This window comes from Centruroides vittatus, unplaced genomic scaffold (genome assembly GCF_030686945.1).
Source record: "Centruroides vittatus isolate TY-2023 unplaced genomic scaffold, ASM3068694v2 contig_1042, whole genome shotgun sequence".
NCBI classification, from domain to species: domain Eukaryota; kingdom Metazoa; phylum Arthropoda; class Arachnida; order Scorpiones; family Buthidae; genus Centruroides; species Centruroides vittatus.
In genome coordinates, this window is record NW_027120674.1 from 1,327,161 (window position 1) to 1,354,749 (window position 27,589).

Below are 27,589 nucleotides of genomic sequence, written 5' to 3' on the forward strand. Positions count from 1 at the left end.
TCCCCAAACCTCAGAGGCATATAACAAAGATGATGTAACAATTGAATTAAAAATCCTTAAACAATTATTCAAATTACGTAATTTAGCTGATCTACACATCTGAATAACTCTCTCAGTTTTAATAAAAGTATTCCTTTATAGCAGTCTGAATATGGGATTTATATTTTCCATTATACTTAAATATGATGCTCAGATATTTATATTGGGAAACTACTTGTATTACATTGTTTCTAAACTACCATTTATCCAACTTAGCAAGTTTACCACCATTACCGATGTCAATAACTTTAGATTTCATAAGATTCAAGCTCATATTACTTTTTAATAAATATTTATCTAAAATATTAATAAATCTTTGTAAACCTCTAACAGAGTCGGCAATCAAAACTATATCATCTGCATAAGCCAAAATTTTAGTACTAATGACATTCACCTCGATACCTTCGTAGTCAGAATTAGTTATTTGTTCAATTAAATCATTTAAATATACACTAAACAACACAGGACTTAAAACACAGCCCTGTCTAGCCCCAGTAGCAGTGAAAAAAGACCTAGAACAGAGATGGCCCCATTTAATCTTAACATTAGACTCTTTATATAATTCTGTAAGCAAAGAAACAAATTTAAAACTAATACCATATTTCAAGAGTTTTTTTCCACATTAAATTCCTATCTATGGTATCAAAAGCTGAAGACAAATTAACAACTTGTATTGGTATTTCTACCAGACAAATCAACAACTGAGATGTTAAGGAGAAAAAGGTGAAAGGTATACCTTTCACTTTTTTCTTCTTAACGTCTTAGTAATAAGAGTATGTAAAATAAAAACATTGTCTAGTGTAGAATATTTTTCACAAAAACTAGCCTGATTCTCAAATAAAATATCATTTAAATTTAACCAAGTAACCAACCTATGATTTAATATACTACAAAAAATCTTTGAAACAGAGTTCAGCAGAGAGATTCCTCTATAATTACTAGGAATTGATTTAGAGCCATTTTTATATACTGGGCATAGAATAGCACTACCCCAATCCTTTGGGATTACCCCAGATCTCAAGATTCTATCAAAATTTCTAAGTAATATTGGAAAAACAGAATCCATCCTCCAAAATTCAGAAAGTATACCATCAACTCCAGGCACGGAGCCAACTTTGACTTTACTTAAAACATAGCTCAACTCAGAGTCCATAATGTCTACATCCAAAATTTTATCAGACCAAATTAAACACTCATTGAAGACAGACAAATCTACAATATAAGGAAGTGAAGAACCATATAAAGAATAAAAATATGTAAACCACTCCTCCAAAGAAATGTTCACTCTATTATTATAATTTTTAATTTTACACACATTCCAAAACCATTTATTATTTTTATGGAATATACCTGAATACTGAACCATATGCAAAAACTTTTTTCTTAGCTAAACAAATTTTCTTAACCAAACCACGAAATAACACAAATAATTTACGATATGATTCCAAACCATTTTTCTTAAAAGCTTGCCAAGCTGTTACGGATCATTAGGCGACAATCCAGATCAAACCAATTATTAATATTTATGTAATCTTTAGGTTTAAAATTCACATTATGGGAATTAGCTTTCTTGACAATTAATTTGCTAACAATTGATAAAGAAACAGTTTCACATTCTAACAAATGTTTCTCAAAATCAAGCACAAATATGTTCATAGTCTCACAATTCCAAAAAATTCTTTCATACAAACTGCCCTTATTATTCACCTTAGGTTGAACAGGATTGTTTAAACATAATATTATAGGAAAACGATCCAATAAACAACAATCATCAACAAAAAAAGATTTACCACAACCTCATACACAAGAGGTTGTTAGACCAAAATCAATAACCAAAAAACCCAAGCTAGAAACAAATGTATATTTACCAGCTTCATCACCAGACATTCTATCATTTAATATTATTAAATTCTTATCTACACAAAACTGAAGCATCTTTTGACCTCTGCTATTCACAATAGCATCCCTAGATGTCCTGCTTCTTTTAGCAAAATCAATATTGAAAGCATCACCGACGTAGTCAGGGAAAACATTTCTCTCACCCATCAGCATTAAAGTCACCCAAAGTAATTAAATTAAAATCTTCATTGAAATGAAAATTAATTAGAATCTCAAAAATTTCCTGCCAACTATACTCTTGGATATAAACAAAACATAGCAAGAATTCACTCACAGGGAATGTAATATTAATCAAAACCAAAAAATCATCTCTATAAATTACTTTATAACAAAAACAAACTTTTATAAAGAGCAACCATCTGGCTTTAAACCAACCCCTACTACCATCCCTAAAAGCATCACCAATGATACAATTATAATCCAATAATACTTCCAAATTACTTTTATTACTTTTAGAAGAATACCAAGTTTCAGATAAAAAGATTACATCAAATTGTGATGTATACTTCCAGAATGAATTCGGTTTATTTTTAATACCAGTGCAATTCCACGCCCCTATAGAGAGCTTGGATCGATGGTTGCTATGAGGAAACAATAATAATTTTATCTGAATCCTCATCATATCCATATTTTACTCCGTCTATAAATATTTTATCATTGGTTAAATGGATTCTATGAGCATCTTCAGATTTCTTCTGTCTTCCAAACATCCCTAACTTATACCTAATGTCTCTCAATTGCTGAGAAAAATCATTGTTAACAAATACATTCAGATTACGAGACTCAAGACTGCTGATTTTTAAAAGATAATTTATCATTAAGAGAACTAAACTGACAAATTATTATTCTAGGCCTGTTGCTGAATTTCTTACTAACTCACCTAGCATTGACATATCGCAACAGAGGCAAATTCAACTTATTCATAGCAAAAGATTTAACTGCCTCCAATGTGTTCATTGCCAATTCTCTGCTGATTGTCCATGTAATCCATCTCTCATTCCATTTTCGGCACTTTCATACTAATATCATAAGGGAAGAGCTGACCGACTCCAATCCACCCGGACCAATCCTGGCCTCAATATCAACTAATCTAACCTCAAAATTAACAAGTGCCTCATTCACATTCTTAATCCATTCCGTAAGATGGTCAAGTCGCTTTATAAAACCCTCTACCTTGCCGTTAAGAGTAGCATGCATATGCAATAATAAATGTACACCTTCTGATACATCAAAACTCAGATTTTGTAGTAATTCAAAAATCTCCTCGTCCTGACCAGAACTACTCCTTCTAGGTCTACTTGGTGTTTGCTCTGGAACAGTCAGTGAAAAAGTCTTCCTCTTTACTTCTTGGGACATGATAAAACAAGAACTTAATTTTTTTTTATCTTATAGGGTATCACATCAAATAATGGATAGTCTCCTCTCACAAAATTTAAATTTCATAAATATAAAATATAATATTTCATAAATATAAAATTAATTTTTATTTTAGAAAGAATGGCAACATTTGAGGAATCCTCAATTACCAGTAACAAGAGCAACTTTGATGGTAACTTTACAAAATCTGCAATATATTTTGATCAGAGCAACTGATAGTGCCAATATAAAAGAAGCAAGGTGTGTTTTGTTAATTTTTAATATGAAATAAAAATTAAAATACTTGAGAATTGCTATATTATAATGGAAATTTTTCATTTTTATACTAAATGAGTTTTAGTAATTCATACCATTTTACCATTACTAGTCTGTTTAAACATCAATGATATTAAATGCATATCACAGGATGAGTATTTTATCATTCTTTCTTTTCATTATTATTACTCTTTGCATTCAATAGAATGACTATCAAGTTTCTTACAAAAACATTAATGAAATTTAAACTGATATCTCATGGTTTTATTTTTTTTCCATCAATATATATATATCAGGTCAGTCCATAAGTCCATGGGCATTTTTATGACCTTGAGAAAAATCTTGTTTTGCTGTTAAACATGTCAGTCTAATGTGATAATTTTTACACTGAAGTGTTAAATTAGATCTCATTCATATAATACTGTTCAGAATTGTGAACATTTCAGTTGTTTATTTTTGTTAAAATGGAAGTAACCAATGAATATAAAAGACATGTTTTATACTTTTTATTTTTAAGTGGTGAGAATGCTACAAATGCAGCCAAAAAAATAAATACTGTACATAATCAAATTGTAATTAGTGCAAGGACTGCGCAGAAGTGGTTTGAAAGATTTAGAAACAATGATTTTAGTGTGGAGGATAAGGCTCGTACTGGAAGACCCGTTGACTTTGATGACGATGCTCTCTCTGCACTAGTTGAAGCAGAACCATCTTTAACAGTTGATGAAATTGTGGAACATTTAAATTCATCCCATGGAACTGTTTATAGACACCTACTATAACAAATCGGAAAAGTTTCAAAGCTAGGAAAATGGATACCACGTGAACTGTCAATAGCTAACCGACAACAACGTGTAAACATTTGCACGTCTCTTTTATCCCGTATTGCTTTAGAACCTTTTCTTGGTAGGCTGGTTACTGGAGACGAAAAATGGATCTTCTATAATAATGTGACGAGAAAAAGACAATGGATGGATCGCGACAAGCAGCTCAAAATCGACTGCAAAAGGTGGGTTGCATCCAAAAAAAATTCTTTTGTCTGTTTGGTGGGATATGTCAGGTGTAATTCACTTTGAGCTGTTAGAACCTAATCAAACAATTACAGCTCAAATGTATTGTGAGCAATTAGAGCGTTTAAATGAAAAATTGAAAAAAAATCGACCGTCGTTAGTGAACAGAAAGCAGGTTCTCTTGCAGCATAACAATGCCAGACCACACGCTGCAAAAATAACTGTACAGAAACTTGAAAGCTACAACTGGGAAATTTTACCTCATCCACCATATTTGCCAGATATTGCTCCCAGTGATTATCATCTTTTTTGCAGTTTGCAGAATTTTTTAAAAGGGAAAACTTTTGAGGATGAGAACAATGTAAAAAAGGCTATTTCTGAATATTTTGATTCAAAACCGAAATCATTTTACGAAGACGGGATTAAAAAGCTACCATCGAGATGGCAAGAAATTGTACAGAATAATGGTGAATACATTATAGATTGAAATAAAATTTAATTAAAATTTTTTGCTGCTTTTTTTGTAGATAAAAATACGCATGAACTTATGGACTGACCTGATATATTGATGGAAAAAGAATTATTAAAAAAAAAAATTATTAAAAGAGTTGTTGAAAAAATATATATATATATTCAACAACTCTTTTAATGATTTTTTTTGTCAATGTATATGATATTATTTATAATATATATGTATTATGTATATGTTATTATAATAATTAATGCTTCACAATCTATTTATGAATCAATAAATTGGAAATTATAATTACAAAATGGGTTAATAGACTAAAATTTATGATTAAATACAGTAATACCTCGACTTACGCGAACCCGGAGTTACGCGATTTTTAAATCTCGTCGATTTGTCTTTTGTTTGAGCACCACGCAACTCTTGATTACTCACTTCCCCTCACACTATTGTTCAGCTTACATGTTCAGATGTGTCATGTGGAATCGACGCATAGCTACAATTTATTTTGTTATTTATTTCTATGTTTGATATATCTACGGAGACTTGAGACTCTACTATGTCATCCAAACGAAGTAGAACTGATTCTTCTGCATCAAACAAGAAAAGAAAAACTTATCTTCGGAATGTAAAGTTAACATTATTAAAGACTTCGATACAAAAATGAAAAGAGGTTACAAATTTTAGAAAATATAGACTCCAGCGCAGAGTGCATTTCTTCTACAAAACGAGTAATAAAAAAATTATTAGCATGCTACGAGGAAATTTTGCAGGACAAAAAAAAATCTTTGAGCCGTCAGTCGAATTTGTAAGATTTTATGAAGCCTTCTACATGAAAATAACTTCGGTTTACGATTTTAATAATATAATTTGTTATACATATGTATTATCTAAGATTTTATTAAACATTTTTTTCTAAATTATTGTTTTCTTTAGTCTCCAGCCCCAATTAAAAATAATTTGTATGTATTTATATGCAAAATTATACTCTGACTTACGCGAATTCGACTTACGCGGTTATCACTTGGTCCCACCTATCGTGTAAGTTTGGGGTATTACTGTAATAAATTATTAAACAAGAAAATATTTTCACAAATAACACACAATAATAATAATAATTTAACAAAAAAAAAATAAATAAATAATTAAAATGTAAAATATAGAAATATATATTTATATTTATTTAGGCTTGAAAGTTTATCATTGGATGTTGCAGTTCCAGTGAAGTCAAATCTTCCTTCTCCATATACAGCTGTTGGCATTGAATCATGCAAATGTCCTTTAGAATATTCAGGTTCATCATGTCAGGTATTAGATTTAATTATTTTTTGAAATTCAAAGACTAAACAAATTTATTATCTTAATTTTTGTATATTTCTTAAAAGAATTAATATAATTACTTGTAATCAAATCTATATTTGTTTACAAGAAATTACATATTGTCAATACAATATGTAATTGTATTAGAAAACTTTACTAAAAAATAATAATTTGTCTCTGATCACTTTTTTATAGCATGAGAATGACAACAAAGAACTTTTATAATTTTGTAAAGGAAACCAAATTTAATTTAGCCTTATTTATGGAAACTAATTGTTCACATAGCAGTAATGCTTGTAATAAATATGTGTAATTGACATCATGACAATTACATAGTGTATTTAATTGACAACATTATGTATAACTACAACAGTGATTTGTGAGATTACATAAAGTATGAATGAGTTGACACACAGAATTTTAGTGATTTCTTCAATGGGACAAATTGATAACAAGCGTGTTTGATAGGCACACGCTTAGAAGGGGGAATCTATTTATCTTAATAGGGACTAGACCAGTGTTTCTCAACCTCTAACGAATTGTCGCTCTCTTCAATAAAGCCATTACGTAGTATCGTCCCCTTCAATAAAACCATTACATAGTATCGCCCCCTTCACTTCAAAAAAAATTTTGTTGGGTTTATTAGTTTATTTGATAATTATATACTTTGTAAAAAATTAAACATTTATTTACTCAGAATACGTATTAGATTTTAATATAATTAACAAATTAAAAAACATAAGTGTTAACAAATTTAACAAATATAATAAAATCTAACACTTTTTATTGAATATAAAATGTTTAAGTATACAGAAAAATTATTATTAGTGCGAACCTTGAGGCTGATGAAGTTGAGCCAATTTGTTTATCTTTGGTTCGAAATTTGTCAAAAGTAATTGTAAACCACCTTTTTGTGTTAATTGTAACCGATTTCTTTGTTTGGACGGTACAAAAATGGTTAAAAGTGGAAGGAAGAAGGATTATAGGAATGCTATTTGTTTAATTATTGTACGATATAATGAATAAAATATCTAATTATTCTTAATATAATCGTAGGCACAAAAAACCTTTCACACTCTATTTCTAGCAGACAAATTAATGAGCACAAATGTTTTCGGCCATTTTAAAAGGCCTTCTTCAGGTGCACTGAGGACGGTTGGAAAGTCGGATAGCCAATGTTTACGTGACGTCATTGTTTATGAGGGGTTTCCTCTTACAAGTGACGTCTTAGCAGAGAAGGTTTAAACGAAATTGACCTTGGAAAATATTTTAAGATTAGCCAAGATGCGTGAACTATTGTCGAAGATATGCGAATCGTGAAAGGCGGAAAAAAGGAAATAGAAAGAAAAAGGAAAAAGAAACCTGATAAATTTAGAAACTGCACGAGAGAACGAAACGGACAAGGAGAGGGTGGACCGGCCTATTTAATTAAGGGGGTTATCGAGGAGTGATCGTTTAAACCTTCTCTGCTAAGACGTCACTTGTAAGAGGAAACCCCTCATAAACAATGACGTCACGTAAACATTGGCTATCCGACTTTCCAACCGTCCTCAGTGCACCTGAAGAAGGCCTTTTAAAATGGCCGAAAACGTTTGTGCTCATTAATTTGTCTGCTAGAAATAGTGTGTGAAAGGTTTTTTGTGCCTACGATTTTAAATTAGTTCTAGCTTTGTGTGCAGAGCTTAATATAATGTTTTACTATATCGCCCCCAGAAAATTGTTTTTTGCCCCTAAAATATAAATTGTTACTAATTGCCCCCAACATGGAAAAATCGCCCCTGTTGAGAAACACTGGACTAGACAAAGACAACTATCCAAATTAACAAGATAACCCTTTAATTTTCCTTAAAACGTACAATACATCCAGGGAAACACACAGGAACATACGGAACCTGACAATTCAATCTACCAAATAGCTTTAACACACAATTCTCCCGACAAATGATATGTTACAGAATTCCTGTAACGCGCAGACATAAAATGTACCAACAATGAGTTTAAAGTGTACCTCTTCCTTTATTTCTCATCAGACAGGAAACAGTTTGAAAACAAAATCTTCCTGCTGACCTGGTTGCACAATCTTTACTTTCTCACTTCCTGACTAATTCCTCTCATGCACTTTCACACCCCACACTCTTTCCTTATGATTCTTCCTTCTCTCTCCATTTCTGTTCTAACTTCTCCCCGAAACACACCCTCCAATAAATCTCCCACCCTAGGTTACACACCCAGATTTACACAACTCTCTCCACCGAGTTGGACCCACCATGTGTCAAAGGGAGGCAGGGAAAGACGTATGGCACATGACTCCGTAAGTTAAATTTGATCCTCATTCCATTCTTCCTAACTATTACTGGTGAGTATTTCAAATGGAGATTTTTAAGTTAAACTAGATTCAGCTCTGTTTTGAAATACAGAAATTAATTGGAAAAATCACAAAAAAAAAAAAAAAAAAAAAAACTTTTCTTTCTGTTTAGATTTATCACCATCAAAATTGAACATAGTACAGCATCCCAAAATCCCAGAATGGTTTTATAAATCATAATATATATAAGAAGAACATTGTATTATTTGTGCAACAAAACAATTGAAAAACAAAAATTTAATACAAACATACATCAAACAAAACCTAATATCGTAAGCAAATACACCAACAACTGCCGTAAATGATCGTGCTAAATTTTGGATAAATGACTATAGATTAGAGATAAATTTGGCACTAGAGTTAGGCATTAGGTTCCATCTCTTATTAAAAGTAATAAGTTCCATGGTTATTATAATAGCTGTGGATGGTTATATCTTAGTCTTATATATGCTGGAAGAGAAGATCGGATTGAAGATCTGGGTAGTGTAACTGGCAACGCATCTGCTCGGTAAGTGGGAGTTGTGGGTTCGAGTCCTGCTTCGGGCTGATTCTTTTCTTCCAGTTTAATGTAAATTAATTAATTAAATATTATAATTATTAATTTTAATAAGAGATGGCACCTAATGCCTAACTCTAGTGCCAAATTTATTTCTAATCTATAGTCATTTATCCAAAATTTAGCCCAATCAAAAATTTAATCTAAATTACATCAAACTGAAAACAACAAGAAAAATGTTAAGCATTGTTGTAAGCCCATTCATATAGTAATAGCAGAAACTGAATAGCTTTTAAATCTAACATACAAACTTTTGCTAGAGTGTTGTGATTATTGTGTGTTGAATCATAAATCTTTTTGCACAAAAATGAATAATATGGTACTATACGTGATTGTCTTTTGCATGCACATATACTGAACAATGATTGCTCATATTGATTATAATGTTTATCAGCTAAATTGGGAGCAAAGTCCATTCTTGAACAAGAGCATCTTGAAGCTCCTGGAGTGTTAGTGAAGTTTTATTCTGTCAGCCTGCACTTTTTCTTACAGCATTTCAGACATGATCCACAGGATTTAATGTGGAGATCCTGCTGGCCATTCCACGTGATGAATAATACTTTCACTGTCAAGAAAATCGTTGATGAGTACAGCTTAATGTGCACAGGCAGTATTGTCCATGAAAATGAAATCTGCACACAATTTTATATTCATTGAGTTCAATGGAATGGCTGTACTATCTGACAAAGACCTCTAAATGGGGTCAAAAACATTCATGTGATTAGTAAATTGAGTGCTAGTGTAAATACAGAGTTTTCTGTGTGAGTTACTGTCTGAAGTTCCAGCTTTGTGAGTGCTACTGAGGAAAAAATTCCAAAGAATCACTTGGTGTAGATACGAGAAAAACAAGATTTTAATACTTTGACCATAAAAATTATTTCAATTATTAAAATATTATTAAAATTATTAGAACAATTATTAAAATATATAGAATATATACAGAAATTGGGACAAAAAAATATAAATTGACTAAAACATTCCAAGCAAACAAAAAAACAAAAAAAAACTTAACCTAAACTTATCTCTAACTTAACTAATATTACAACTAATTGGGCCCTGGAACAAAATGGGGTTAGATGAAAAGTAAAATAATTAGGAAAATTAATACAAAGACTTTAGAGAAAGAAACCGTTGGCAGAAATAGCACCTGGGGTTTTCTTTCCTTGATAAAATAGTGATAATTTCAAGTTATTTTTCTCATTGCATGTGTTTTGCTTCTCTAAATCACTCGTTTCAGTTATTATTGATTTGGGCAAAAACTACACAGAAACCTTTATAACTAATTCTCTTTCTTTACACTTAGGGAAGTATTCTCCAATTTTTACAGTTAATAACTCTATCTCTCCTCATTTCGATGATTAAACTGGATTCTGTCCTCTCTTTTCAAAAACTTGACCCAAAAGTCTCTTCTGTTGTCATCCTCCTCCTTTATATACCCTTTTTGTCCTTTAGTTTTCCCACTCCTTTTCTGTTTGAAAAAGCCACTAAGGCTAACCAATAAGGACAAGGCTGGATAGACAATGGCTGGAAGTAATAGAATTTAAAAGAAAGGGAAGGAAATTAAAGAAACATGGCTTGACCAAGCCACATGAATTTATATACAAACTGTCCTTGATTGTTAAACTGCAATATAAGCTAAGCCAAGCTATTACAGTATTTATGGAACATGCATATTTTGCATAAATTTTTGTTTTTTAATTGAATATTTATCTACATTGTAGATGTTTTTGTCTGGAAACGTTTACATAAATTTTTCACTGTGTATTGTTTACTGTATCTATCGATCATTATGCTTATTTTTTTGGACATGAGTGTAATATAATAAAGCTACATTTACCTCACTGACTGACTCACTCACTTGTGAGATATGCAAGGGTTTTTGTTAGCCCACTAAGGCAAACATCCTAAAAAAAGAAACACACGTCCTATATGTCAAACAATTTATTTTGTGTGATATAACTATTTACAGGAGTGGTAACGGATGCCAATTCTAGGGTGGATATCCCAGCAATAATTCAAAATGTGATTGTCAGCTAGATAATTATAAAGTATTGTGACATGTACAAAAAACCCGAGATTATGTATTATCCAAAAATTTCCTTATAACTAATCCTTAAAACTAACTTACACTAAAGGAAAATGGAAAACAGACAATAGGAAGTGAGAAGTATCAAAGATGGCTGAAAGAATAGAATAAAGAACCCAGATTGTACGAATGTCTTGCTGTTATTGTGATGAACCACATAGAATCTTCCTTGGAAAAAATTGCATTTCAATCACCTTTCCTCAATCCAAGATGTCTTGCTGGTTTCTCTAAATTTCTAGTCCAAGCTATCATTCATTCATCTGAGTCTGAAACTTGTCAAGTTGAAATGCCAACTTTACCACTGTAATGCCAGTCCAAGATTTTCAGGAGCCCTTCTCTTTCCAAATTTGTTTCACCCATTTCTTGAGCACTCAACAATTCTCCTTATCCTCCAGTTCATCCTCATTCCATGAAAAGCAGCCAAGTGACTTTCTCCCCATGTGTGCCCTGAGAAAACTTCACATTCATTGTTTGATGATTCCAGAAAGTGGCCCTCATCTTCAAGAGGGAAGAGTAATTAAAAAGAAGGTTCTACAAGATGGAAAGAACAGAGGAAATATACTAAAGACTAGGAACTAAACTTAAAATATAATATGGTGTACAGCCACACACTCACTTGTTCATTGACGTGAAATGTTTGAAAAAAAAAAAATAGACTTCTTAAAGAAAAGCAAAATGATACAGCCAAATGAGATATCATTATTTGAAATCTCAAAAAATAAAATATTTAAGGCCTTATAATATGTCAAAGTAACTTCGGATGCCTGAGAATGCCATGACATATAGTTGAATAACTTATGTGCATCTGTGTATTTCTAATGACGGTAATTAATTAACTCTGCAGCATTTCAAGTTACAAAATTTTCTTTTGTTTGCTGTTAATTATTCTTTATTAATTTTTAAAATATTATTTATAGTTATTTAATCAATATATACATATGAAATTAATATTGTTTATTAAAAAAATAAAGTTTTATTATAAATTGCGAGACGGGTGTGAAGAGTTGCGTAGAATGTCAAATAATGAGGTTAGACCAATGAAGGCAGATAGGGGCAGAGCCCTATCTGTAAACATAATTGTTTTAGAAAAGAAAAAAGGTAAATGATTTAATTAACAAGAAAATATTATTCAAATTATATCTCAACAGGACAATTGATTTATGTCTTTGTACTCGGATAAAATGATTTATTGGAATATAGTTTCCTATTGTTATTTTAAAAGATAAAATAAATCTAAGGTTATTATTATTTGAGAAAATTTAGTTATGGAATGAAAGATGAAGAATTATATTTGTTTTTCTTATTGTTTGTTGTAGGTTTGAAATAACAGTAGTTCTAATTCGATTAGATACAAATAAATTTGAGATTATCTAAAAATGTTTAAGCAGTTTAAAGGATAATTTGCATCGATTAATTTTAATTTCAAACATTTGATTGAAATAATTATTTGTTTTCATAATTTTAATCATTTATGTTTTCAGAATCCAAATGTCGGCTATTACCGCAAGCACAGTGATAATTATTTGTATAGTAAAAATATTTTGGATTTGGTTGGATGGGCAGAACCATGTCCTTGTAATAATAGGAGCAAAATTTGTGATGAAAATACTGGTATTTGTATGGTAAGGGATACAAATTATTATTTAATGAGAAGAATAGTATTTTATTTTCTCATGTAATAAGAAAATTTCTAAAATCAATGGTTTTGACATTTTAATATTTTAAAAATTATTTCTCTCTGATCACAAAATTATGAACATTTCAATATTTTTAAAATGTTCATAATTTTGTGATTCATAGGTCTTAAAATGATAAATCACTTAAAATAAATCTGATTTAAAATGAATTAGATATGGATTTTGCATTCATAAAATATCTAATTTTTACCACATTCTAAACTGATTTTATAGTTTTATTAATTATTTTAATGTATACAGATATACACAGTTGAACCAAAGTATCTCAAATATGTTCATTTCAAAAAGTTTTTTTCTCAAAATTTATTTTTTTTTTCCTGGATTTTCATCCTAAATTCAATTTATTTTCTATGTTTACCTCAAATAATTTTTTCTCAAAATCTCAAATTATGCACTGAAGTGTCAATTACAAATTCAAAGGTCAGCAACTAAATTTTGATAGCATAAATTGCAGTTGAGAAACATTCTTGCAATACAGTATATAATTGTAATTAATGTTGCTTTTCTCTGATTGGCTATCAGTTTGGCTTGCGTCTATTGATTGAAGAAAGTCAAGCATCAGATTGACAAACTATTTCTGTTAAGGTATGTCAATTATTTATGCCTAATACAGGTATGTACTATATTTTCTGTTGTATTAATAATATAATGTACTTCCAATCAAACCTATTACTGTTTATTGTGGAGGAAGAGGAACCTTGATATCTCAGATATTTTTTTTTCATTTCCATGAGATTTGAGATAGACAGGTTCAACTGTATATATATTGTGTGTGCATGTGCATGCACATATGTGTGTGTGTGTGTGTGTGTGTGTATTACTTTTTTAATTATCACTATTATTACTTGATTCTCAAGTTATTAAACATAAAATACATTAATTAAGTTTAAATATTTTAATTTTACTCTTTGTTTACAGAATTGTACAGAAAATACAGATGGTTCTTACTGTGAAATTTGTGCTAAAGGATACTATGGTGATCCATTTAAAGCTCCTTGTCTTCCATGTGCTTGCCCACATATTCTAAATAGGTCTGTAACATATATTTAACTGAATATACGTGTATTAACAAATTCTTAATATGAAACATTAAAAATTATATTTGAGTATAAATTAAAAGTAATATTTTGTAGTGAGTAAGAATCGCCAAGATTCAGATCCAACGTTAGTAAAGGAGTACAAAGGCTGTACAAAAAAAAAAAAGGAAATTGTACAAACTACAAATTAAAGGAATGAAAAACAATATTTATATATCTCACAAAGAATTGACAATTTTCACACTAGTAGACTAATTACTAAGATTAGAACAACACTTAACCTAATAACAATATTTACAATATATACATACAAGGCGAGTACATGTTGGGATCACCGACATGTTCATTGAATCCCGTACAATCCAAACATGAATAAAAAGGCAAACTATTTTTCCACTCTAGACACAACCTTCCTCTTGATGTGAACAGCTTTCCTTTTCGTACCCCGATCCTTTGAAGCTTTCCTTCCTCTCGTGTCTTCTCGACAAATTTTTTTTTGAAAAACCAAAAGAAAAGTCCCTGAACATGTTGTACTCTCCTTTTTATATCCCCTGCCATCTGGGACTTACTCCTTAGTCACGTGATGTCATTACAACCAACTACAAGCCAGTGAGTGGTTACCAAAGAAGGAGGCATGCGACAAACAGAACTTTTACAAGTAAACAGGTATCACGACAACAAAAATTCGATACAGAATGAAACGGATATACAAAATATATAATTACAAAAACAAAAAAAAGAACAATTTAGTGATGGAGCACTACAATTTTATTACTGAACATTGATAAAGTAGAATTTCAATTTATATGCCTTTTAAAAATTTTTTTATAAAAGCAAAATAACATCTTTTTAAATAAATATGCCCCTCTGCTTAATCAACTATGAAAGATTTTCTTAAGGAATGTATATTATTCTGAAATAAAAATGGATTTGAAAAGAATAAAATAATGTAAATAAAATAGCACCATAGATATATTACATTTATCTGTACTAGAGAAACATCAGCAAACAATTGCCTAAACAATTGGGCTATAACTCCACTAATTTTAATAATTAATACTAAATAATTTACTACTAGAGATAGATATTAGGTGCCATCTAAATTATTTAATAAATTATTAAAATTATAATTATTAATTTAGTTAAGAGACAGTGCCTAATATCTATCTCTAGTAACAAATTACTTAGTATTAATTATTAAAATTAGCAGAGTTATAGCCCAATTATTTAGGCAATTGTCATTTCTTAGTCTCATGCAATGCTCTTCAACCAGTCTATCTAAAAAACCTTGAGTTTTCAAATGTATTCCCTGTTGACAAATTCCACCTCTACTTCCATAATATCTCACAATATTTGATAATAAAGATTGCTATCAATCTCAGTAAAGTTTCCAAAAAATTATAATCAGTTCAGCCCAGTCCATCTGTACTTTTCCTTAACATATCCTGCTGTTGTGATCAGTTGATAAAACTTTGTACTATTTTACCTGCCATGTCATTGTTTAAAATTAATTAACTCTCCTTTCTACGAGAGTCTACTCTAATACTTAATTTTAAAAAAATATTTTTGTATTGTATTAATTCACTATTAAAATATGCCATATTACAGGGGTGGCCAACTTTTGTGTACATAAGATCTACTTTTTATCTTAAAAATGTGTCGTGATTGACTTGTTGTCATAGGCATAGTTTAAGTGGGGGGGACGTGTGAAATACATACTATGTTTATATGCTGTGTTTCAGTACGAGGTGCACTGCTTATGAATCGAGTCATAACTGCATGCATACTGTTGCGTTCGGTTACAAAATATGTAATACATTAAGTCAAGACATCACGAGCGATCGACCAAAATTGGCTCGGCGATCGACCGGTCGATCGCAATCGACTTGTTGGCCACCCCTGCCATATTAGATGTGATATTATATATTTCAGTTTTTAATTTTTTATTTTGTCAATTAAACATTTAAAGAATTCTATATCATCTTACTGTTTAAGTAAAGAAAATGAATATTTTTAATTTTTCACCAAAAAATATATAAAATTCATAAAATCATAAAATTTTTGTTAATGAGAATTTTCCTCATGAAGTTCTTTAGTTTTTCAATCATGTTAATATATCTATCTTCTCTGGAGAATAGAAAGTTTAAAAATTAAAAATTTTTTGATGATTAAATAAATTTGTAAACATTTATCAAGAAGTTTACTATTGTATGTCTTAAACTTTAAAAAAATATACCGTGTGTTACAAAAAGAAAAAATTTAAGCAGTTTTTGAAAGAATTTATATTTATCATTATTTATTTTTATTTCTTAAATTAATTTTTGGTCTTAAATATCTTTAAATGTGATTATAAATATAAAATAACAAATATATTTTTGAATTTTTCAGTTTCAGTGACGTATGTGAAAGTGACGATTCTGGTTATATATGCACCAATTGTGAAATAGGATATACAGGAACACATTGTGAAATGTAAGAATTATATCTATACCAAAAAATCATAATTTGTGTATTTTATTTTTACAAATATTTTCAATAAATGTGTTAAAATTATTAAAATAATTATTACATTCGGTATAATCATGTAATATAATTCCTCATTTTTATCATAAGTATTATAATGAACTGGTTTAATTAGGAATTGTTAATTCATTCATAGCTCTAGTTACTTTTAGTTGGTATAATTTTTTTGTGCAATCTCTATGATAAAGAAAATAGATTGCATCTTTACCAAAAACAAAATTTAAGTCATTTTTTAACATGGATTTACTTTCATTGGAATGAAAATTCATCTTTTTTTATTTCTTCAAAAAAATATTTAGGTAAAATTACTGTAATCTATATATATAATCGAGATGAGTTGATAATAATAATAATAATAATCAGCGCAGAGCCCAAACGGTTAGGAGTTGAAAGTCGAAATTTGGTACACAGTTAGGGTACATCACAAGAATGCACACTAAGAAAGGATTTTTCAAAATTCCTCCTCAGGGGGGAGGGGGACAGGATTAAGTCTTAACACTTCCATCAACAATGGAAGTGTTAAGTGACAATGGAAGTGTCAACAATGGAAATGTTATGTAACAATGGAAATGTTAAGAGCCCAAACGGTTAGGAGTTGAAAGTTGAAATTTGGTACATAGTTAGGGTACGTCAGTAAGAAGGGATTTTTTGAAATTCCTCCCCATGGGAGAGAGGGACAGGATTAAGTCTTAACACTTCCATTGTTGATGGCAGTGTTAAGTAACAATGGAAGTGTCAACAATAGAAGTGTTACGTAACAATGGAAGTGTTAAGAGAAAGCAACGTTCAAGTCGCAGATGCAGTTTTTTTTTTCGTTTTTGCGGGAAATCAAACATATTTTTAGACCCATCTAAAAATTCTCTAATTAGTCCGGAAACAGGGGGACCCAATTCTTGCATTCTGTGAAAACAGGTAATATTGACTATAATGTAATAATCTTAATCTTCGCTAACGTTACTTTTGCCCGAGCAAAGCAGGGCCTATCTGCTAGTTGTTTATAAAAGAGAAATATTTAAATACATTTTTACACTTTTCAGTTTATAGTTTCTATTAACTCAAACATATTTAAAATTAAAATTTAACTGATGATATCTAAAAAAATATTTCAAAAATATGAAAACAGTTTTATTAAACACATTTTCAACTTTTAACGTTGTTTAAAGATATTAAAAATCATTTTTATTTTTAACTAAGCTTCATTTTGCAGAATGAAATTGTTCAATTGTTTTACAAATGTTACTGTACTTGCAATATAAAACATTAGTCCATTGCTAATCATATTTAAATAGAATGTTAAATTCTTCATACATGAATTTTCAGTTATGAATTGTTGACTATTTAAGAAATCATGCAGTGAATCAGACATCAAAATCATCTGATGGTAGCTATTCCATGTTTTCATGATTTGATATAGCAACCTGTGGAGGTTCCATACTTTGGATTTCAAAGGATCTGTTGACAATGTGAAACAGTTTGCCACATGGAGTCATAGATTTTTTTCAATGATAACATCTACAAGTTTTATGCTGTATACTAATATACAACTTTACACTATACATATCATCACTACAATATTTTTGAGTAAAATATATACTGCATATGTATATGTTATGAGCCAAGTGATTAATATGTCATTATTTATAATTCCCAGCCATTATGAATAAAGACTAAAATGGCCACACAACTTGATAAATATTGATTAACTTATTAAATTGACCAGACATTATGAATAATGCTAAATTCTCTTCGGGCAATTTGATTTTCAAAACTAAACTCCACTTTTTTCATTAAGAATTATTTATTTTTGTGAATTGTTCCAAAGTATTATAAAAACATGTGAATTTTTTAAATGTAAGTATTATTAACTGTATTAATTAAACTAATGTTAACAAAAAGTCTTATTAACAAATTTATAATTCAATCAAAAATGAACTTAAAGGAAACTTCTGGGATGTTATTTTTTGGTATAAACTATATAAAAAATTAAATATTTCTTTAGTTTATTTATTCAAGCAATTAAGACTTTGATAACATCTGCTGATATTAACTCATTTAATTAATTGTTGAAGAGGTTATTCAAATCACTTAATGATTGCTTCATAATCATTATTTTTTCAAAGAAGAAAACACTATTTTAAGAGATAAAAATAAAATTAAAAATGTTATACAAGTTTACCTATTAACCATGTGAATTTAAAATTCAATTGTGGGTACTGAGAGGTAGGATGTACCTCCCTTTTCTGGTTAACAGGTCAGTGAGACCTGCCCACAGTCAAGGATGGCGGTTCCGCTGTTGTTGTGTGTTACTCGAGTGACCGAAGTGAGTGGGTCCGACGATAAAGCGGTGGCGATATTTGAATAATTGACATTGATTGAATAACAAACAAAAATTTATTAACAAACTAAATAAAAATTTACACTTAAAGCCTCTGAGAGGAGATACATCGCTTTACCTAATAAAAGGGGTGTGTCTTTGAGAGAGAGTTCACAAAGATTGGGAATTCATACCTTGTCGTTCCAGCGAAGGTGTTTGCGGTGTTTGGTGGTTCGAAATAGTGACAGGGCGATGCTCGGTATTCGTCTCCGGCGTGATCTTTTTCGGGACGGACACTGTGTAACGGGAACTTTTTATAGAATCGGCATAACGGGAACTCTCTCTTTCCCTCTCTCTGTTCCCCTTTTTATATCGTTGGTCACGTTACTTCTTTTTGCCAACCACCACAATTTGGATTTAGTTCCTTGTGATTCATTTCTGAATCCGTGGGAAAAGTGCAATAAAATATTTTATTGTTATTTTTAGTTCCGGTGAATTTGAACTTTCACACAATAATAAAAGCAATACACATGTGCAATGCAAACGCAACTGCCGATCGGCCGACTGCTCATAGTATTATCATCAGTTTGCATGACCAGGTGATAACAGTATTCATAGTAACTGGTAAATCTGATAAATTATTATGATAAAAAACTTGTAATTTATTACAGTGCCCGATTTTGTTTGTCATTATGAATAATGCCCATATTAATCACTTAGTCCATAACATATATATTTCATTTATTTCTTTATGTATAAAATCAGATTGTTTTCTTTCTTTAATGCATTATAGCAATCTTATAAGATTTTATTGTAATACATGTTGTTGATAATGGAAGCTATAACATCAAAAATAAATTCACATAAACATCTTAAAACATATTCATTTTACCTGTTGATGGATTATGATGAAAGTTTTTTTGGAGGTGATGGTTGATTTTTTAAAAATCTATTTATGGGAAGTTTCATTTAGTTGTAGAATAGTTTATTAAAATTTTTATTTTAATTACTTTTTAAATTTATATATTTCATGTATTTTAAATACAGTTATTTTTATGTTTTAAATCTTACGTAATTTAAATTTTGAATACTTATTAAAAAATAGTGTTAAAAATTTATATTAATTTCATATATATTAAAATATATAAATTTAATAGATGCTCAGATGGTTACTATGGCAATCCATTTAAAGAAGGTGGATTTTGTAAGTCATGTAATTGCAATTCATATGGATCAATTAGTCAAATATGTGATAAAGTAACGGGACAGTGCCATTGTAAAGAAGGAATTTTCGGTCGTGATTGCTCAATCTGTCAACCTCATCATATTTTAACAGAATCTAAATGCATATGTAAGTATAACTCAGTTATGTTATAAATGAAATCTTTAATATTAATGTATAAAAATAAGGATAAAGTGAAATTTCCCATAATTATTTAAAATTTAGTTATTAATTTTCCTTAGATTTTTTTAAATTTTTATACCTTATTCTCTTAGGATTCTAGGAATTTAAAGTGTTTGTTTTATGAAACATTCTTCAGTAAATGGGTTTTCATTGTCATAATATAAGCACAGAGAATGCAATAACAGAAAATTAAACATTATTTCACAGTTGTAAAATAAATTATGTTTTATTATTAAAATAACAAACAGTTGTATATATAAATAAATGTATGAACAAAATAATTAAAAAGCTTTTCAGATAACTTTTGATGAGGCTAAGCAAATCAAATATTAATTCAAATTTATAGCATTTGACAACATTAAATTTGTAATTTGAGATTTTATAATTGAATGATTCATAAATATAGGAATACGTACATACAAGAAAGACATCGGCCATACACGAAGTGTTTAGCCGGTAGAAAAGAGGGTAAGGGATATAGGAATAGCATATAATGTTAATATTGTTTTCAAATAAGGTAGAAAACTGTCTTTTAACATTAACTAACTTTAACTAATAAAATACAAAAACACAGAAATTATAAAGTTTAAAAATATTTTTGATAATGTAAAACTATACATCCACAAGAACCGAATTATCGGGCTAGAGTTGGCTATAATAAATAAATAATTAATAAGACAATTTGGCACTAGAGCTTGGCGTTAGGTGCCATCTCTTACTAAACTTAATAATTATAATTAAATTAAATAAATAATTTTAATAATTTGGAACTGGAGGAAAAGAAATCGGCCCGAAGAGGGACTCGAACCCGCAACTTCTGCTATCCGTGCAGACACGTTACCAGTTACGCTACCCGGACCTTCAGTCCGATCGCCTCCTCCAGTATATATAAGCTAACACGACGACCATTCTTTTCCTCCAGTTCCAAATTATTAAAATTATTTATTTAATTTAATTATAATTATTAAGTTTAGTAAGAGATGGCACCTAACGCCAAGCTCTAGTGCCAAATTGTCTTATTAATTATTTATTTATTATAGCCAACTCTAGCCCGATAATTCGGCTCTTGTGGATGTATAGCTTTGTAACGGGTTAGTCGTTATTTATTTATGATAATGTAAAATGTTATCATCATCAGGCAAAATTTTAAAAAAATTATGTTAAATTTTTAAAAATTCTTTGAAAATTATTATGTAATTGTTAAACATGAAAAATAAATAAAATACTTTTGTTATTTACAAAATATATGTTAAAACTATGATAAGATATGAAAGTATTTTATACGCAGAGGAAATACAGGTATACCTCACCTTACATTGGTAATTGGTTTCAGGAGAGGCGACTTAAGTCGAAAAACGACTTAAGTCGCCTCTCCTGTCGAATTTACTTGTCTCCGAATTTACTTGTCACTAGGCTAAACCACAAATAACCATTCTCAGTTCTGTATTTTATTTATAAATGCATTTTTAATAATATATGGTTAATAAGAATCTATTTTAAGCTTACAAACAAATTACTTTTTTTCTGTACTATATTAAAAACTAAAATTTATCTAAATTTTCGAATACATGTACAGTATGTACTGTACATACTTGTAAATGTACATGTTTACAATTTGGCAATGTATACAGTACATCTCCGACTCTTTATTTGTTAATGTGGTTTGTTCTAAGACATTAAAAAATAAAATGATTTTGTAAGGTTAAATAACAAATACAGTTTTTAAAATTATTTTGCGATAGTAGAAAATAAACTAATTTACGTTAAGTTTACCAATAAAGACTGCTAAATAAGACAAAAACACAGAGTCACATATGTTTTCATATTTTGTTCTCTAGGATTTATGATTTACTGTATAGTATTAACATTTACTGTAAATGTACACATTTTAATATGATTTTATATACTTTTATTTTTATTTATTGTATAGTAACATGATTTTATGTGCTTCTAACGCTTTTCTAGTGATATCACGACTTCAATATTTGTGGCAGACAGATGTAAAGTCGTATAAAATGATTTAAACTTGATTTTTATTATTTATTTTTTTTGACAAATACGTATAATCGAGAATGACTTAACTCGAAATGACATAACCCGAGGTATACCTGTATTAAAAAAAGAAAGTGGCAATTAGATTAAAGTTTTTAAAAGCCAGTTAATAGATAAATCCTTCTACTTAAGAACTTTTAAAAGTGAAAAAAGACAATGCCATGGGAAATCTAATATTGGAGAGTTACATGGATTAATGTCTAATATATGTAAAGTTTCCCATACAAATAGTAAGTTAGAATTTTTAAAAGGATGGAACAATTTTGTTTTGACTCAAACTGATTCTAAGGAAGAATCAAAGATAGTTCTAGCGAGCTTAGTTTTCTGGTGTATAAACATTTCATTCATTCGAAAGATGTTATAATGTGGCGATACGCCATATTGTTGTATATATATATATGTAGCGTAAGCCTAACATTAAGTTTCCTTAATCTTTTGTTCTATATCTTTTCTTCGAATTTCCTAACAGTCTTTTCTTTCCACTGGTGGGGGGTGCAATTTCGAGGAATAACACCGGAAACAAGGGTGTAAAACGAAAGACCCTGAGGCAAGTCGGGGAGTGGTTGTGGTCATTCTTGTGCTGGCATTCGAGAGAGGCAGACAGTGAAAAGAAGGTCAAGATCGCCGATTAGCAGGACGGAGGGACCTTAAGTTGTCTGCAAGAAGACGAACGATATAGACTGACGACAAAGAGTCGAAGGACTTCTGATCTTCAGGATCATCAAGTTCAGAGATATAGAGAGGACAGTTGAAAGCAAATCGAGCGCAATTCCCCGTTTTAGAAGAGTGACGATCTACGGAAGACCCGGGTACCCCACCAAATCATTTCTTCTTCTAACCTCTTCTCTCTTCTTGTCCTTTTTGTTTTCTAGTTAGTAAGTTAGTTTAAGATAGGTTAAGTTAGTTGTAATATTTCGGGAGGTTACCTAAACAAAGAAAAGTCATTGTCGCGAACACGTGTTACCATCCTTTGTTATCACAAAAATACAACGTACCAATTTGCTGTACATTGGAATTGCCTAGTTGGGATCTGAAAGAATCGAGTGTACATAGAGCTGCGCGAACTGTTAATAAAATATTATCTTTGTGTAAATAAATCTCGTATTTATTGTTTGTCCACCTTGTACACCACAATAATATCTACACTGGAGAACAGTACAGTTTCACGTATCTAAAAGCCTTTTACCGGTGCGTGTATTTCATTCATTCATTTCTGGCTCAAATATTGACTCATCTGTATGTATTAATGTGTTTTTTTAAGCAAATTTATCTAAAATTTAAAATTTAATATTGTATTCTATTTAATCTTGTTTATTACTGTTAAATTTCTCTCCTGTCATTACCTATATGTGTAGCAATGATTTGTTATATGTCCTTCGTATCCTTTGTATGTTTATTTTTTTAATGAATAAACGGCCATGGGGTGGCATCTCTATCAAGCCCGCCACTTTTTGGGTTCACTTTGACTTTGAAATGGTTCAAAGTAGTCGTGTAAGATTTTTACCTACTTGTAAGGTATCCTAGTCTCCATTTGTAAATGCATAAGTGATATATTTAACAATTACAAAAATTTAATTTTATAAATACTTTATGTATAATATATAATTTTTATATATTTATTTCAGCATGTGATGATCAGTGTTCTGGTTCTTTGCTGACTGACCTTGATATTTTAAAAGAAATAATAAGCAAAACTAATGTTACTGATTTTAATTTGATCGCATGGAAGAAACTTTACTCCATTATAAAAAAATATACTTATAATAAGGTAAAAGATTATATTAATAATAAACTAGCATAGTGATCACTCAAAAATAAGACATTTTAAAACTGATTGTAAAGTAATAATCATTTAAATAAATTAAAATAAAATAAATTAAATTCTTTTTGTTTATTTTTCTGTTTATCACTTTTTATAAATAATAATAATGAAATTTTTTCATTTTAAATTATATTATTAAATCATCTAATAAAATAGATGGTTTAATAATATAATTTAATAAAATAGTGAGTCTTACTTTATGCAGTATTGTTATGTGCAGATTTATGTTTTTGTGGATGCTAAATGATTACATTTGCCATTCACAAAAACACAAGTCTGTTAACCTACTCTTGGTTCTACTAAATCTAACTCTTAACTCTGTGTTCTGAAATTCTGAACACAGAGTTAAGAGCTATTGAATGCTATTCATGGTGAAAATACCTCAATTTACATGTATTTTCTCAAGTAAGTATTTGGTATTGTATAATACAATTTTTCTATGTATATTCAGAAACATTGGATTAAAATATTATGCTTTATAGTAAAAACATAAGTAAAACATATTTTCAACACATTTTAATATTTTCTGATAATTGTAAATGATTGCATAAATGTTCAGGCAATCATCTGGGACTACGTTCTTGGGTTGGAGTGGAGTACAAATTTATGCAGAATTTCATTTTACATAGCACTTGCAGAGAGGGCCAGTTCTGATAGATGTGTGGTGCATGCATGCAGGTGTGAGATTTCGACCTCTTTTCTAATTAAGGGAATATTTAAAGTAATAATTAAATATTTGAAGTAATATTCTAATCTGATTCTAATATTCTATCTGAGAAAAGGGTGAACGAAAGGTCAACAGGTGAAAGGATGACAAAGTGGGAAAAACCCACACACATCCTATTTCTCCCAATTTCTTGACAAATAAAACCGATCAAATATCCCTCTAAATTGACAATTATTGCTCAGGTTGTAACATAAGTCCTAACCTTAGTCAAACCAGACAATTAGTCATTATAACAAACTGTCAAACAAATGAATTTATGAGGTAAGACAAACCACAATAATGGATAGAAAATATCCACAAATTGTCGATACTTCCAATTCTTTACGGCCCATATCCTCAAAACACGGACCTAAAATCGAACTTAGAACATATTACATCATACTGACCTCAGACCAGTCTCACACGTATAAAAAGGGATAGCACCTGAACATCAGGGGATTGTCCAAAGAAAGTCTCCTACCTGATAGCACCCCCTTCAGACCTCTACCTCACCGCCTAGGAACCATTCTAAACTTTGTCACCTTACGAACAAAACATACAGCTATTTACTTGCAGATTGATATAAACTCTGTCTCTCTCTCTTGGTTCAAGTTAGTTTGTAAGTTAGAATAATATTAACGAACTAAAGGAAGGACACAAATTATTTCAATCTGCTTCCTGTGTGCAGAGACTTCTGTTAATGTCGAACTACCATAATCAAATAGAATTGTTTAGTATCTATCGAATGACCTGTTTAATTGTTTCCCTTAGTGTATGCTTTAGTTATATTAAATATGTTATGTTTAACTAAGTGTCATCCTTCGTATACTGCTGACACCATATCAACAACCTCGCAACCCTCCCACTCACCTAAATTTACACCACCCCTGACTCAGTGAACAGGACTCACTTTCCCGTCACTGGTAAGAAGGGTTTGGCTTGCTGTTCTACCCCCTCAGTTCTCACACAGGCAGGCAAATTCCTAAGGTGGCCACTTTAAATATAATTCAAATAAAATTTAATATTATTTTAATATAGTTGGTGGCGATGAAATAGATTGATGTTTGCATGATGACTGATGATATAGCTTTGCAGTTTATGGATATTGTGAGATGTAAAAACTTAGTTGTTGGTTTGGGTTATGGAAAATAACTTAATTCACTTGTTAACAGGAAACAATGGTTTAATATACAGAAAACAATGTACTGAAAGTTCCACAGCACCCAATATATCTACTGCAATATTCATTGTCTTCTGCATCATTTGCCAATACTCCTACAACAACCAGAGGTCTCCCCTCCTGCTCCCTATTAGCCAAAAACCAATTCCACAATTCAAGCAAATTTACTTCATCAATTCTCATTCATTAATTATAAACGTTTTTTATTTTTAACTATTACTAAGTGTTCATGTAACTTTTTCTTTATTATATTCCTCTCTAATTGAACAAACCTTAAACGTATTAAGATCAATCTGACATCTGTTCCTCAGACAATGTTTAGTTTTACTTGAATTCTTATAATCATACTTTATTATTCTAACGTGTTCCTTAATTCTTTCATGTAACTCTCTCTCCCTGTCTCTCCAATGTAAGTGGATGGCTTTTTACATTATAACTCTGTATATAACACTTGCCTTTTGTAATATAATATTAATTTTTATTTTCCTCTGTTGTTGGTGCTCTTGATTTATATAATACTTGTTCTGCTCTATCTTTTTGGTCTGGGATCAATGCTACAAGAGACTTTAAATACAAATCTATTAAATACAGTTTCATAATATACATTAAATTTTCTATATTTAATTATTTTTATATATTTTTTTCAAAACTATATTTATTATTTATGTTTTAATTTCAATATCTTTTTAGGAATTGAATGAAAATTATATGAAAATATTGGATGATGGATATACTTTACTTACTAATTACATTTCAAATTTTGACATGGAAACACATGTTGATTTACTATATTTGAGAGTAAGTAAATAAATGTTAGTTTATAAATTATATATAGCTTAATATAAATGTATGTATTAATAGGAGGAGTAATGTTCAATAATATAATAATATAAGGTAGTATAAGGAACACAAAACAGCCTATATTGTGAGAAATTTAAGAGAAACAAACACCGTTTTACCTCCACATGAGATGTAAACAATAGCTGCTTTGACATGTTGCCTTTAAGATATTCCACAAGCCAGTTATTGCAGAGTGATAAGCCCAGTTATGATATTTTGACTCTGCGATATTTGTTTTGTCGTTCACGTACGACATCATTTTCAACATGATTATGTAAATAATTCAAGACTAAGCAGTTCTGATGGAACCTCAACTACTGAATTTGATCTGTTGTTTCTGAAATTTGTTGTATTGGTATCTGTGAAAGTGAAAGTAAAACACTATTTTAATCTAATTTTATTTTGATTTCAATCTATTCTTTCATGCATGATAAATATGTAAAATAAGTTGAATGGGAAACAAAATGCTTTTATATCTTTAATGTATCTATTGTAATCTTCATATTTTGCACTTGTGCCTATTTTATTTTAGTCTTTTTGAAATCTAACACATACAGGTACTGTACATAGGCAAGGTGGGTTCCTGGGGGCTAAAGCTTCCATCTGATTTTTGGTAGAAGCCTACTGCCAGTAGGAA

At 30.0% G+C, this 27,589-nt stretch overlaps 1 protein-coding gene across 1 annotated transcript in view; it reads left to right on the forward strand.

Annotated features, from left to right (window-relative positions):
* LOC136969945 (laminin subunit alpha lam-3-like) overlaps nt 1-27,589 on the forward strand; it is a 199,819-nt gene that overhangs the window by 140,523 nt on the left and 31,707 nt on the right. The window contains exons 29-36 of the mRNA XM_067264272.1: nt 3,431-3,555; nt 6,237-6,357; nt 12,858-12,998; nt 13,992-14,104; nt 16,499-16,582; nt 20,105-20,298; nt 24,030-24,172; nt 26,803-26,910. Of these exons, the coding sequence (XP_067120373.1) occupies nt 3,431-3,555; nt 6,237-6,357; nt 12,858-12,998; nt 13,992-14,104; nt 16,499-16,582; nt 20,105-20,298; nt 24,030-24,172; nt 26,803-26,910 (1,029 nt within the window). The remainder of the gene's footprint in view (nt 1-3,430; nt 3,556-6,236; nt 6,358-12,857; nt 12,999-13,991; nt 14,105-16,498; nt 16,583-20,104; nt 20,299-24,029; nt 24,173-26,802; nt 26,911-27,589) is intronic.